At 38.5% G+C, this 14,985-nt stretch overlaps 1 protein-coding gene across 1 annotated transcript; it reads left to right on the top strand.

Moving 5' to 3' along the window:
• The first annotated feature begins 634 nt into the window (after positions 1 to 634).
• Positions 635 to 11,827, top strand: cfap52 (cilia and flagella associated protein 52). Its single transcript, XM_069697221.1, has 14 exons — positions 635 to 1,168; positions 1,497 to 1,696; positions 1,905 to 2,041; positions 2,396 to 2,524; positions 2,669 to 2,768; positions 3,031 to 3,147; positions 3,558 to 3,658; positions 3,832 to 4,002; positions 4,986 to 5,134; positions 5,377 to 5,522; positions 6,377 to 6,528; positions 7,476 to 7,578; positions 10,997 to 11,108; positions 11,484 to 11,827. Exons 1-14 carry the CDS (start codon positions 1,108 to 1,110, stop codon positions 11,657 to 11,659), a joined length of 1,854 nt encoding a protein of 617 aa, XP_069553322.1. The 5' UTR covers positions 635 to 1,107; the 3' UTR covers positions 11,660 to 11,827.
• Positions 11,828 to 14,985: the final 3,158 nt, after the last annotated feature.

Genomic DNA, 14,985 nt, shown 5'->3' on the forward strand with positions numbered 1-14,985 from the left:
AGACACCTGCTGTGTCAATGTCAACAATATGGCCAGAAGTGAAAGCACTTCAAAGCTTAAATGGTGAACGGTGGTTTGAAACCGTAGAATACAGGAGCAGTTTTCCACAGGTATGAGTTGTTTAAAATGAAAATGCATTTAAACTTTTTGTTTTTATTACAGTGTCCTTTTTATATACAAGATGCACTGCATATTTATGGTGTGGTTGTGTAATCCATGGATTTGACTATCTACGTACATGAGAGTTTATTGTTAATAAACAGATATGATGCACTGTGCTTTTAGTTCTTAGTTACCACCACATAATTGGCTCTCTATCAAAAATTGTGTATTCAAGAAATGTGATAAAAATGTATTTCTATTATGTACACTGTTACCTTGTCTCAAACAATTCTGCTGGATGTTGATACTTGTAAAAATGAGAGTTCCCTGTAACCTCAGTGTTTTAGTTTTCATCGTGTAATGTCGAGGCAGGTTGCCACTAATGACAAGGTTGGCGGTTCAATTCATGGTTTCTGCCTGTTTGCACACTGAAGTGTCCTTGAGCAAGACATTGAACCTTAAGTTGGTTAAGATGGTAGCTCTGTAGCCATTTGTGTGTGTGTGTGTGTGTGTGTGTGTGTGTGTGTGTGTATGTGTGTGTGTGTGTGTGTGAGGAAAATTGTAAAGCAGTTTGTAGCCTGTTATTGTAAAAAGTTGTTTATTCACTTATGTTTGTTTGTTTGATTTAATTTTTGTTCAATTTAATTTATTCACTCAAACTGCAAATTCTCTGCTAATAGCTCAGACATATACAAATCTGCCTTGTGTTTATAGTTGTAAGATTTGACCCCTGTTTTCACATGGGTAAATTTACCAGCATACTTTAACTTGTTTTGTTTGGACTGCTCTTTATTTTTCCGATTGCACGTGAATGCAGCAAAGAGCCGTCACCATCAAATAACCCAAGCCCACTCAAGCCTTCGCTGTTGCTAGGTGACTGTTTTGTTTGGTTGAGCAGCGAGGAGCAACTATCCGGAGAAATAACGGTAGCATTTGTTGCGAAATTTATCGATAAATATAGCTGAGTTCAACACTTCACAAGTGAAAGCTGTTTTACTCGGAGCCATGGCTAATGAAACATCGGGGAAACCTCAACTGGAACTGGAGGCTGTCATTGGGTTCAACGGTAAGTTTTCAAACTACGCGCAAACATACTCGCCTAATTTTATTTTATTTTTTTCATTGCTGTTTGCATTGCTATGTTAGTGTCGTGATATTTTTAATCTTCTAGCTACGGTTAAAAAAAAAAAAGATTTTAAGTGGTGGTTGGGGCAAAGTGGAGAGAGATTTTCTTACTTTCGAAAGAGCCGGCAGTTTAACTGGACGTCACTTGATTTGAATCCACGTTGACCTTGAAGAGGTTAAACGTGCTCGTCCACCTTTTCAAACGAGAGCATCTACTATAATCACCAATAGTTTATCTTTGTGTTTATACGTCTCGTTTATTTCATCAGGACACGTGTTTTCTGGCCTCAGAGTCCATCCAGACGGAGAGTACCTGATCTATCCTCTGGGATGCACAATCATCCTCAAGAGAATCAAGGATGGGGAACAGGAGTTCCTGCATGGACACACAAACAATGTATCCTGTGTTTCAGTGTCAAAAAGTGGATTATATATTGCCTCTGGACAGGTCAACTTTATGGGCTTCAAGGTAGCCACAGTTTTGGTACATTTTCCTGATGTAAAGTTTCTCATATGGTTAATCTATCAATTGCCACCTTTGATTACTTGTTTCCTCTTGATGTTGTGTTCTTAAGAAGAAAGCAGGTTTTTTTGTGTGTGTTTTTTTTTTTTTTTGGTAATGTATCATATATGTATTGATCTTCACATGTTGTATGAAATTATGCATGTTTTTCTAGGCTTTAGTGATAATCTGGGACTTTGCAAAGCGAGCAGTCCATGCCCAGCTGCTGCTCCACAAGGCAAAGGTTGAGGCATTGGCCTTCTCTCCCAATGACAAGTACCTGGTGTCCGTTGGGGGTCAGGACGATGGCAGGTAAACATAGAGTTTGGATTATCCTTCCCAAATAACCATCACGTAGGAATGCGAAATAGAGGAACATGATCAGATCATAAGCAGGATACTTCCTTAAAAACCCCTGAGATACTTTGCAGTCTGTTTATTTAAATGTCTTTCATCCTTATTACAAGATTTCAGTAGCAAGGTGTTTATGAGAGTAAACACAATACCATTAACATACACAATATTTGGATATAAATGACCAGCTATCTCCTCAGTAAGTAAGCAAGATTTTCCTGGTGTCTTACCCGACATACTGTATGTAAATTCACTCAACTGTACATATACTATATTTTTTGAGTGTGTGAGGTGTTTGCTGTGTGTTTTCAGTATAGTTTTATGGAATATCGAAACGAAGCAGTACATCTGTGGGAACCCAGCTTCAGCTCAGAGTTCCGGTCACTGCCTCACTGTGCAATACTCAAACACAAATGACAATATCTTCATTTCTGCTGGGAAGTGAGTGAATAATGTCTGTTGGCATTATGTAAACAGCCTAGATTATTACGTACATTATTTTTTCAGCATGCCTAACTTCACTATGCATCTTATCGTCTTACCTTTTAGTAAATGTTTTAATATAACTGGTTTTGTTCTGGGCAGCCGAACATTGCGAGTCTGGGAACTGGACCTCCCCAACAGAAAGATCAGGCCCACAGAGTGTAAGCTGAGCAAGCTGAAGAGGACTGTGAAATGTCTAGCGGTATGAGGCCATGAGAAACTATCATTTGCATTGTTTTTCCCAGATTTTTTTAACTGGTTTACCGTTAATAGGTCTTAAAAATGCTTATTGGCAAAAACTGTTGAAGTATTGGTTGTACAGCTGCAATAGATGCTTATGGGGAGATATGACACTGGCTTGGACAGTTGTATTTTCATTTTGTATTGTCCAAAAATCTATCGTCGCCAAATCTGGTGAGGTAAGGTAGTGTTGCTCATGTTAAATTGTTAATATTGTTATTCAGATTTCAGAGGACGATCAGTTCATTTTCTGTGGCACAACTTCTGGTGACATATTGAAAATTCACCTGAAGACCGGACTTATGAGTAACTGTGGTCCAGCTAAAGTAAAATACAGCGTGGTAAGTCATCACAGTGAGAGTCTTTCTATTTCTGGGCATTGTGGAGGTAATTTCAGGCTTTGGTTACACTTGCTCTCCATGAAGTATTCCTGGTGTAAAGTGAGGTATTGGCTATTCTCATGTCACATATTTTATTACATGTTTATGTGCAATTTCTTTTACATCTTTTATGGATCATTATTTACCTCCTTGTCTTTTCATTTTGAGGGAATATATATTTTACTACGAGTCTTTCATCTATAAAATGTTGGAGCTTTTTGCATGTACATCCTCTAACTAATTCAGGTAGAATTGCAATATTTGATCAAATTCACCAGGTTTATTGGTAGTATCAAATGTTTAGCAATTTGAAAAATTAACTTTTTCAGGATCAAACATTAAATGTCACTGCTTCTACCTTTTCTGTGCAGGGTGTCAATGCTCTCAGTATACTGAAGTCTGGGGACCTGCTCGTGGGCTCTGGATCTGGCACCTTCAAGATGTGTTCCAGTACTAACTTCAGACCTCTTAAGTGTGTCTTACATCCACATAAAAACACTTTAATTGTTTAACAGATTTTTGTTCTCTGTATTTTATACATTGGGTCAAAAATCAGGGATACCACAATAATATTAATAGATTTACTGTGTCGTTTTACAGTGTTTATTGTCTAGCACTTCATTTTCTTTTTTCCTCTTATATTAGGGAAGCCCAACTGGAAAAGGGGGTGACCTCCATCGCTATTAGAGAAGAGGGACGGCAGCTCTTTGTTGGCACAGAGAGTGCTCAGATGTACCGCTTCAGTTATGACAACTTCAAAGCTGAACTCATATCCACCAGCCACAATGATGCTGTCAAGGACGTAGCCATCCCTTTGTAAGTGGCAGACAGACCATTCAGGTTAAACGAGTGAACAACATCAGTCACTGATGAAAAAACATTTACCATCTGTTAATTTTTTTTATGGTTTGGTTGTAGGACCCACCAGAGAGAATCAAATGTCAAATGGCCTTGTTTCTGCTTTTACATTTGGCAAATGTCCTAAATTGACTGAAATTCACATAAATGAAACGGCCTTTTGCCGTAATCGAATCATTTTGCCCTGATAGTAATCGAGATAAAAGTATTTGTGAGACAATGTTTAAAGTCATGTTTATGACTACATTTTAAAAATGTATGGTTAGTTGACATTATAAGAGCAGCAGTGCCTATTTAGATTACAATAAAGACAACGAAACAACAATGTTGGGCCAGCTGCTGCTGCAGATTGGCATAGAAATGAATCCACATTTTAAATTTTTGTCGCGTTTGTCAAAAACAACAATGCATCTGCAGTGTTTTTTCCAAAGCTTGACACAAAGCTGAAATAGTGTTTAAAAGCAGGCTGTGGTGCATCAAGAAGTGTTATTACCCTTACCTCATATGCTGGCCTGTCTTAGATTTATATTTAGAAGAGATAGATCTTGCTCTCCTTTTTTTTTTTTCTTCTTTTTTTTTTTTTAAATCGTCATGTTGGAATTTATTGGATTTGTTGGATTGTACGATAATTCCCTAAACCTTTAGCGTGAGCATGTCTGCTTGAATTACTATTTTTCATAATGCATTTCTTCAGTTCCCAATTATTATCACTAGAGGGTGACATATGCATAAAACATCAACGCCAGTCCATTAAATGAAGAGAAAAATGAAAGTGGTTGGTAAAATACTGAATCTAACCTCAACATGTCAACAGTTATATTCATACTTGGTCAAATATACGGGAAATATGCCTTTAACTCAGCTAACACTTTTATAATTGATGGTGATAACCCACATTCACATAACTGTTAATTCCACATCCCTCTTTATTTTTCTTCTAGTGGAACATCTGAAATATTTGCAACCTGCTCTGATGAGGACATCAGAGTTTGGCACATAGATAGGTCCAAAGAGCTGCTGCGCATCACTGTACCCAACATGAGCTGCAATTCCTTGGACTTCATGGCTGACGGACATGGCATCATCAGTGGTGGGAATCAGGGAGATATATCTACAAACAAGATATATTAGCTCATTACTACAAGGAATAATTAAATTTTTTAATGAGTTTCATGAGCTGTTGTTAATCCATCTCAAACACAATAGTGCAGAAATCTGTAACACTTTCTTTTCAGTTACCAACTTACAAGAAGCTTATACTGTTTCATGTACTGAATTATATTAAGCTTCTCATTAACAGACCTCGTACAAATTGATTCCACTGTCTTCCAGCGTGGAATGATGGTAAGATTCGTGTGTTTGCGCCGGAAAGTGGCCGGCTCACCCTCATCATTGACAATGCACACAGAATGGGTGTGACAGCCATCGCTAGCACCAGGGACTGCAAGAGGATCATCAGTGGAGGAGGAGAAGGACAGGTCAGTTGACATGATATTGATACAGCCATAACTCTTTCAAAATGTGTGTAATGTTCATCTTATCAGATGTAAACCCATATAATGTCATAAAGATTTTCACTACCACCATGAAAGTGTTTTATACTTGTGGAACCCTCGAATTTTTCTATCATGTTAGCTGGTTACACAATACACTTCTGTCTCAGAGTTTTGGTAAGGAGGCTTATCTTGCCACCCAACCTGTTAGCTATTTTATCAACAAAAATTTATGAGTGGAAGAGAGATACAGCGTCATGCATCATTATGTGTGTGCAGCAGGCAAGTTCCTGTCACAGCTATTTCTAGACTTTTCTAAAATAGTTTTTTGTGCATTGTTGGTATTGATTGTGGATTGCCTCCGCCGTCTCGATTTAAAATGTACATCCCAAGTGAAGTGTTAAAATTTCAATTGCTAATTTTTCTCAGACAAGTAGATGTGAGGTTTTGAGGAGAGTTTTAGGATCTTAATGCAAATGTTTACAGGATTTAATCCATTAAACTGATTATTCATGATACAGACACTGTACACACACTGCACATACTTAGTCAACTTTTTAACACATGGTTTAACACTGTGGCATACAGTTTGATTGCAGTTTGACAGATTTAAAAGGTCAATAGTAAAACTGGAAGATCTTTTTCAGCGAGTATGGATTGATTGTTATGTCCATAGCTATGAAGTTGCATTACAAATCAAAGATGAGAGATTATTTGGATTGTGTATTATATATATACATATATATATACATATACATATACATATATATAATTACTATATGTATTATATACAAAGGTTTTCTTGTGAGTCTTCATGACTTTGGATTCACCTATCGCAGGTGCGTGTTTGGGAGCTGCTGCCATACGGCCATCGGCTTCTGGAGAACATGAAAAAGCACAAAGCCTCCGTCACAAGTGTCCAAATCAAGAGTTGTGACAAAGAGTGTGTCACTGCCAGCTCTGACGGTTCCTGCATCATCTGGGACATCGTGTGAGTAGTAGCCCACCTGCAGACCCTGCTACACTCCAGAACAGACAACAATAGAGACGTACAAATGTCTTTATTCTTTTACAATTAGTGTATGAAATGCTACTTTCTGGCTCTCACATATGTTTTAGTAGTACTATGAAATGCCATAAACCACTGCAAAGCTGCTCTGCTCTAAGTCTAACTGGTTATTAATTATTTCTCAATTTCACTCCACAGCTAGATTTATTTAGCTCAGAGCAAGTGAGGTGAAAAAAAGAGGCTCGGCACATTACTGAATCAGTAATCGCATTATTTAATGAAAAATACATAGCACTCAGAGAGAAAGTGAGTGCTGTCGGAGTTGTAATAAGAGTAAAATACTGAAGCTGTTCATTGGTGACTAGGTGGTACAGTTGGAATAAAAATAAATCCAGTGCATTCCTAATAAACAAATCTTAAAATCCTTTTATCTGTGGGCGTCTTCTGTGAGGAGAATAAAACCTTTAAAAACTCTGACTGTGCTCACATTTTTTCACTGTCTAGCCTCTTCAATGAACAAGTCTGTGGATTAAAGGCTTCAAGGCTGTATTAATCAAAAGTAGCATGGATTTCCTTTTTTAGTACGATCACTAACAAGCTCATTATGAGACAGGCAAGTGTATCAATGAATCAAGCTGCCCTGTCTAGCCCCACACAATGAGTTTTGTTTAGACAGAGATAATGGTGTGGTGTTTATGCATATTTTAGAGATCTGGCATGTGAGAGCACAGTACAAATATTGGCTTTATGATGACATATTTTGTTCAAAACTTGGAGAGGATTTTGTTTTAACCATAAACTGCTCAGGTCAGTGCCCACGCTACGAGCGCAGGGCACTTTCTGCACATTTTGAAGACCGCTGTTCCTGTGAAACTCATCCTCTTCTCTTTTAATCCTGTCTTCCGGTTTCTCTGCATCTCCTCCTGTAGGCGATTCGTAAGCCTTCAAATGATGATCTCCAACACACTGTTCCGGACAGTGTGCTACCATCCTGAGGACTACCAGATCATTACCAGCGGCACGGACAGAAAGGTGTGTTTTGGGACTGTGGATACTGTTGTTTGCTTGCTCTGCAGTTTAGTACATTTTAGGCAGTTCTAGTAGGCAGTTGTGTAAAAACATGGTTTACTCAATTTATATCCCAACGCGTATTATGTCATTACAGCAGCCTCAGAGGTCTGCTCATGAAGCTTCACCACAAAATATGTTTTGATTTTTTTCATGCACTGTTACGTAAGAGTTGGTAAGCGAAAGATTCCCCTGCAAAGAGACTGGTGCTCAGCAGCTGTTGCTGTTATTATAATCTACACTTAATGTGCGTTAAAGAAAAGCCTGTTGCCTTGGTAAGATCAACACAGAAGGGCACAGTGAAGACTTGCACAATCACGCACACTCGCATGTCCACAGATTAGTGCCAAAAGCTTGTCATTTGTTTCCCCGCCCAACATAATTAAGGCATTGTGCTGGCTGCTAGTCACTGGGGCAAAAACACACCCATTAAGTCTGTTATTTTGTGAGTCATTTTGATCAACTCAGCACTACTTATTTACATAAGGTCGGAAGTTCACTGTGGCAGAATGAACCACTTGTTTCCTTGATTGTGCACTTTATCCACACCCCTTGAACTCGGCCACATACTAGACCCATGTTGCCGTCGTCCCTGCATGCTGAGAGGTGAGGACAAGTTGTGCTGATTAACACGGCTCTTGTGGATGTGCTGAGTGAGCGGAGAGAGAGTGAGAAGGGGGGTATTCAGAGAAAGGAAGAGATAGAGGGGGAGGGCTGTGGTGTTCGTGCCTTCCTGCGGATGTGCCGATGCCACCCAAGTGCCAGCCAGATTCACCATCTGCTCATCCCAGGACACAGGCGCTCTGTCTGGGACAACAAATAGTAACGCTCTCTCTCTCCTCTCCTTACTTCAACCCTACTTCACCTCCCAGCCTCTATGAGTTAATTCACAGAAAGCAAACCAACTGAACTGAGATGAAATAGAAAAGGAGGAGAGTGGCCAAGAGAAAAAAAAATAGAGTGTGGTGCCGGGTCAGGTAGGGGTTGTATTAATGAGATAGGTTTGCTTTGTGAAGGATGATGATGATGATGATGATGATGATGATGATGCATTTTTTGATAGCGCAGTAAGTGGAGAGAATATGGTGCTGACTCGCCATTTTCAAAGTATGCTTTTTCGGAGGAAGAATGATAGTTGAAAGGTTGATTACATTATTTCCAGGGAATGCTGTTGTGTTCAATTTGCTAAAAGGGGAATGTAGCATAATAAAATAGTACTCGTTCAGGATAGAATGAAAACAGATAACTGTGACATCTTTGTGTGTCATTTTAAATGCATATTTTTAACCAATCCATTACCTAAATCTGAAGGTACTAACATTTACTGTAGCTCAGGCATATCTAAACTAATTGTAAACTTAGGGCTGTAGAACTCTACCAAGAGCAGATCTGAGGTTTCAGACCCTCTCTTCCTTACTGCATATAATTAATTTCCTGATGGCACATATATGTCGTGGATGTGGGCCAGTCTCCCAGGCTGAGATGGAGGGAACACAGATGGACCAAGACAACTCACACAGGTGGGAGTCTCTAATAAGCTGCTGAAAGGAAAGGAGGGAGAGGTCGTGACTGGAGCGGGGAAGTAGAGAGGTAAAGTGATGTGGGGGAGAAGAAGGAGGAGAACATCATTACAGTATATTTCATCATACTTCAGTATACTGTCCATAAAAATATTGATACCACTAGGTAGTCCTCAATAATCTCGGCTTTGTTTGCTGTTTGTGGGGAAAGACGGCATGAACTGTACTTTGTTGGCAACACAGGCTTTAACTGAATGAATGTTAATATTTTGTACAGCTTACATTCTGATTTCACACAAAATTACATTAGGAAGATTTTTAAAAAGATTTCAGGACTTTGTATTTGGTTTTAATGAACCATTTCTCCCACTGGTGGTAACTCTGTTTTTCTAAATTATGTTTTACAAAGTTATTTTTGTGGAAATATAAATTTGAGGAAACCATTGCCTCTAAATATGCCACTCTGAGGCAGAAGAATACTTCAGACTCAAAACAGTCCAGGCAGTAATGTTACTTTGGCTTTTAGGGGCATCTTATTGCTTTGAGACTCATTCTGCAGTCCTGAAACTATAAATACGATTTTTTTTATTTTTTACGCAGCCCTTTTTTTTTTTCTTCATTATAACCAACTACATTTAATATGTGTTTGTGAGATTACATTACATTGGTCTCGGCAGATAAATGAAATTTTGTCTCAGAGGCTATTCTGGTAAATGCTGCTCTCATTCTGAGCAGCTCTGTGGAACATGAACCTTTGCTTTTACAGCAGCTTAAATTTACATTTGTAAATTTCCTTGTAGTTCTTTGAGAGTTTAATCGACTTTGAATGCAGTGCAAATTGGATGTGTTTTACTAACTTTTTAAAAGCTTCTGGACTTCTGAACAGACCTAAGGTCTCATATCAGTGTTGAGGTGAGCCAATAAATCTTCTACTAAATACTCATTCATACAGGATGACTCGAAAGACTTTAGTCATCAAATCCATGTGACATCATTTCCAGCACTTTTCTTTTAATATGTAACCAGATCGGTCATATAAATAACAAGAAAGGGCCGTTTGCTCTGTGGTACTCTGATGTTTCTGCTGCTGGTGTTAAAAATAACTTCAGCCAACAATTGCCTTTTGTGAGACTTGATACTTTGACAACCGTGACACCATGGGGATGATCAAAATCAGCAAACGTGGTTTCAATAGGCATGTGTGACACGTTAATAGAATTTAACAACAAATGAACTCATTTCCACACAGAGTAAAAATACAAAAGTATTTGAGGTGTTTCTGAGGTCACGTATTGCATATGACCAAAATAGAAATGATGATGTAACAAAATATCACAACAACATATGTTGTCACTCGCATCATGTCTTAAGTAAAAGTCTGCATAACAGCCACATCAATTAAAATATATACTACACTTCAAACTGCAGAAAAGAGATCAAAAGGTTATGTACACAGTTGATCATTTTTTCTCCTTGATGTCTTGCTTTATACATTTAATTAGACTGTGCCACAACAGTAAAGAAAATAGATCTCACAATATTCGTGTAAAATCAATTCATCCAAGTCAGTTTTATTTAACCAGCACCACAATACAACATGTGCACTTAACATAGTATGGTCAAGACCTTACAACGTTATGAAGAGAAACCCAGAAATTCAACTATTCCCACACGGGAAGGAAAAAAACCTCCCTTTTATCAGTCAGAAACCTCAGACAGAACCAGACTCAGGTGGGCGCCCATCTACCTCGACTGATTGGTGTGACAGGAGATCGGAGAGAGAAAAGATCAGGCAAGCACACTCAGGTGAAGGAATACCACCTGCAACTGCATTTCAGGATTACTGTTAATGTCCTTCTCAGATCACCTACTGGGACGTGTATGATGGCTCGACCATCAGAGAACTGGAAGGTTCGAAATCTGGGGCCATCAATGGCATGCACATCTCACAGGACGGCAAACACTTTGTGACAGGTTTGGTCCATTATACCTTTTTGGTTTGCTCTATTGTTCTTGTGCTCCTCTGATTGATTTTTATGTCGGTACAAGTCAACCAAACATAAATTAGTAATCTACAAACTCTCTTTGATGTATGGGGGCTCATTATACACGTGCCCCAGCGTCGTTGATGATTATCCTCAAATACAGATCAAAACAAGATTGCCTTTTTTTCTTGTAAATATAGTTTTAGTCTTTTAAAGAACTGTATTACAAAAATCTTAGATTCATTTTGATCTTGGCATTCTTGTTATTTTTTAATAATTCTGTTTTTACTCTCAAATATTGCTGAGTATGTTTTCATGTCTTCTCTTTAAGGTTGTTGATATATTTGTCCCCTTTTTATGCCAGGGGGCGACGACAAACTGTTGAAGGTGTGGGACTACATGGACGGTGTAGTAACCCATGAAGGGATAGCTCATGGTGGCAGTATCACCAGCATTAAGATCTGCTCCAACAACCGCACCTTAGTTAGCACCAGTGTAGATGGAGCCATTCTACGGTGGAAGTTCCCTCACCCTTCTTAATTTTAAGGTTCCGTCGAGTCCTGGACACGAGAAGAAACAGAAACCTTTAGTCCACCAGACTAAATCTTAGGTTTTTTTTCAACATTCTCCCTAAATCTTCCTTCTGACTTAGCAAATTTTACTCAAAAAAATTCAACAATTATACATTAACACTGCAAAACTGAATTCCACTGTGATCACAAGAAATAAATGTAGCTTGAGTAAGCAACAATGGCTGTATTGGATGCTCTTTTTCCTCTGAAAAAAGGACAATATATTCATAATATCCAGACTCCTTTACTCTTTGTACACTTTTTTTGTGTTGTACAATTTTGTAAAAAAAAAAATTCTTATTCATTTTAACTGAATATAATTGCCTTTTTTTTTTTTTTTTTTGCCAATAAATCTACACTCCGTAATCCATAATGACAAAGTATGATTTCAAAAGTTTTAGCAAATTGAATAAAAATTGAAAATTCTAATCTTTTATTTGAAAAAGTATTCCAATGCCTTGCTTTAACACTCAAAATTGTGGTCAAGTGTGGTCATCCTGTTTGCTGTCATTATCCTGAAGATGATCTCAGTGATTAGGCAGAGAGGTATTAGTGAAGCCCCACAGTTAATAGTGCATGCTAAGACAAAAACCAAGCTATGAAGTCAAAGAAACCTTCAAAGACCTCTGAGTGTTCTCAGGAGCACAGTGGTATCTGTAACTGTGAAATGGAAAAAGTTTGGAACCAGCAGGGCTCAAATTGCAAGAGTTGGCCAAACTGAGGAACTGAGCAAGAAGTCCTTTTCAAGGAGGTGACCCAAAATCTCAACAGTCCCTCTAACAGAGCTTCAGTCATCCTATGCAGAGATGGGAAAGCCAGCTGGAAGGAAAACTCGTTTAGCAGCACTCCATCAATCAGGCTTTTAAGGCAGAGTGGCCAGACAGGAGCCACTTTGGAGTAATAGGCACGTGACAGCCTGCAAGGAGTTTACCAAATGGAATTTAAAGGATTCATAGAGAACATGAGGAAAAACGTTCTCTGGTCTGATTTGACAAAAACCTCACTTTTTTTGGACATAACTCTAAGCAATACATGTAGAAAACATCAGGCACTGCTCATCGCCTGCATCCTTACAGTGAAGAAATTGAGGGAAGGATCAATGAAATGGACAGCCCCGACTTAAACCCCTGTCCAAATGTCCGCATCTGTGAACAGACCAGAAGACGGCAGTTAAGACTCTTCCTATCCAATCTGATGGAGCTTGAGAAGATCTGCCAGAAAGAATCGGAAACACTGTCCAAATCTAGGTGTAAAAAGATTGTAGAGACTCACCGAAGACTTGAAGCTGTAACAGCTGGGGTTTATACAAAGTACTGGATTAATACTTATATGAATGAGAGATTGCATTTTTAGATTTCTACTCAATTTACAAAAATGATGAAACATGTTTTGACTTTATTTTTGGTTATTGAGTGTCTACAGAAGTGAAAAGATGAAACCTTTTGAGCAGTGTAGTCTCTTAGTTGGTAATGCCCCGCATAGGCTGTATTCAGAGACCATTTCCATGATTTAAAATTTCACTTTAAGGAACAGGAACACACTCTTCACATTAAAGTGTCTGAATAATGCTTCATTCGATTTTACAATGAAAAACGGTATAAAAAAAAGCTACATTAAATAGTGCATTAAATGCATGCTTTACTTAGACTTAGATATGATTCCGCTTTCTGCTACTGTAGAGACAAAAAGCAGGTAGATTATTGCTTACTGAAGCACATTGCTGCTGTCTAATAATCTATAATGATTCCTCACCGCGTTCTGGTAGAAGAGTGGGGGGAGGGGGGGGGGAGAAAACACCTCTCAGCCTCAAATACACTCCTGCTTCCCATAAAAAAAAGCAAAATAACAAACTTCCGAATAAACCAAGTCAGGAAGAAACATTCCTGGCTCAGTAAAATGAGGCATTGTCTCTGTCTTTTACATTACTGCTAATGAACAGCACATTGCTGTAAAACCGTGGGCCATCTTCATCACACAGAAACATGTGAAGTCACACTTTGCCATGGTATTTGTCCATTTGGTACGCTGGTGTAACGTCTTCATTTTTTCTAACAATGAATAAAAGCTTCAGAAAAATGATGGAAATAATGGATGGAAACCTGATTATCTATTTCAATATCTGCACATCTGGTCCACTAAATTCAATTGTTACTACTGGTGAGCTGTGAAATTAAGCTTCAGATGATTACAATCTGAATATTGCACAAAAGATGCTGGCGCTCTATTGAAAAGCAGAACTGCACACAATGTGTCTGACCAAGTGAATCTCTAACATCCATTTCACTTAGTTTGTAGAGCTTCCAGGGTGTAGCAGCAGCTTAATGTGCATGAAGACAGAAGCCGGGCTATAATAGGATACATCTGTGTAAATGATAGTGTTGCAGACAGGTATTTCATTAGCAGAATTAAACAAATGTAGAGCCTGTGCCTATGCAGGTGATGTGAATGGTACATCTCAGTACCATTTTCTTTGGAAAAAGCATGGGATTTTACATAAATGTGGACAGTCTTTTTTTTTTTTTTTTTTAGCAGAAATAGATGAATTTGGCATAGGGTGACCAGATCCCAACAAAGTCAATATGGGACAAAGAGTAGGTTTGTGTGGGACACATGATGACAGGACGTCTAAAATGTTGATATATTTACCCAATTTAGATAATACACATACATAATAGACTGGATTCAGGTTGAATTTTTAGCATGTGAAGGACCAAACAAATAAAATGTATTTGATTGCAACTTACTGAAGTCCCATTCAATGTAAATACTCGTACAGTAAGCATAGAAGGAAGCAGATGTTCCCAGTAAAGATGGTGACAGACTAACCGGCACTTGACCCACCTATGTGCAGTTTGATTAACATCAAACATTGTTCCATGCCATTCACAAAAATATCTGTCCTGCAGTGTTAATTCTTAAAACGTAGGGCCAATCAAAACGTAGCACATTGTTCAATGGGACCTGGGACAAGGGATCAGTCCTACATAAAGAGGGACACCTGGTCTCCTAAATTCAGCACCATTATTCTATTACACTGAAACGCATGACAGATCGTCATTGATACTTTTGAATATTCACAGCCTATTCATTGTAGGACTGAGGCTGGAAACAGGGTCAGGGTTTAGACTCATGTACGTTACAGCACCATGCAACAAATGCCAGTTCTGTTTTCTTTGACACCCTCTAAGGATGTTACAGGTGATGTTATAATTGTTCCTACAGGGGGCAGTTTAAGGCTACGGTGGTTGACACCTATTAAAGACAACAACTTCCTTGTTCCCAGACAAGACGTGC

Source organism: Brachyistius frenatus, unplaced genomic scaffold (assembly GCF_029030835.1).
Source record: "Brachyistius frenatus isolate BFR_SWC_R1_liver_20210118 unplaced genomic scaffold, ASM2903083v1 Contig_23, whole genome shotgun sequence".
Taxonomy (NCBI): domain Eukaryota; kingdom Metazoa; phylum Chordata; class Actinopteri; family Embiotocidae; genus Brachyistius; species Brachyistius frenatus.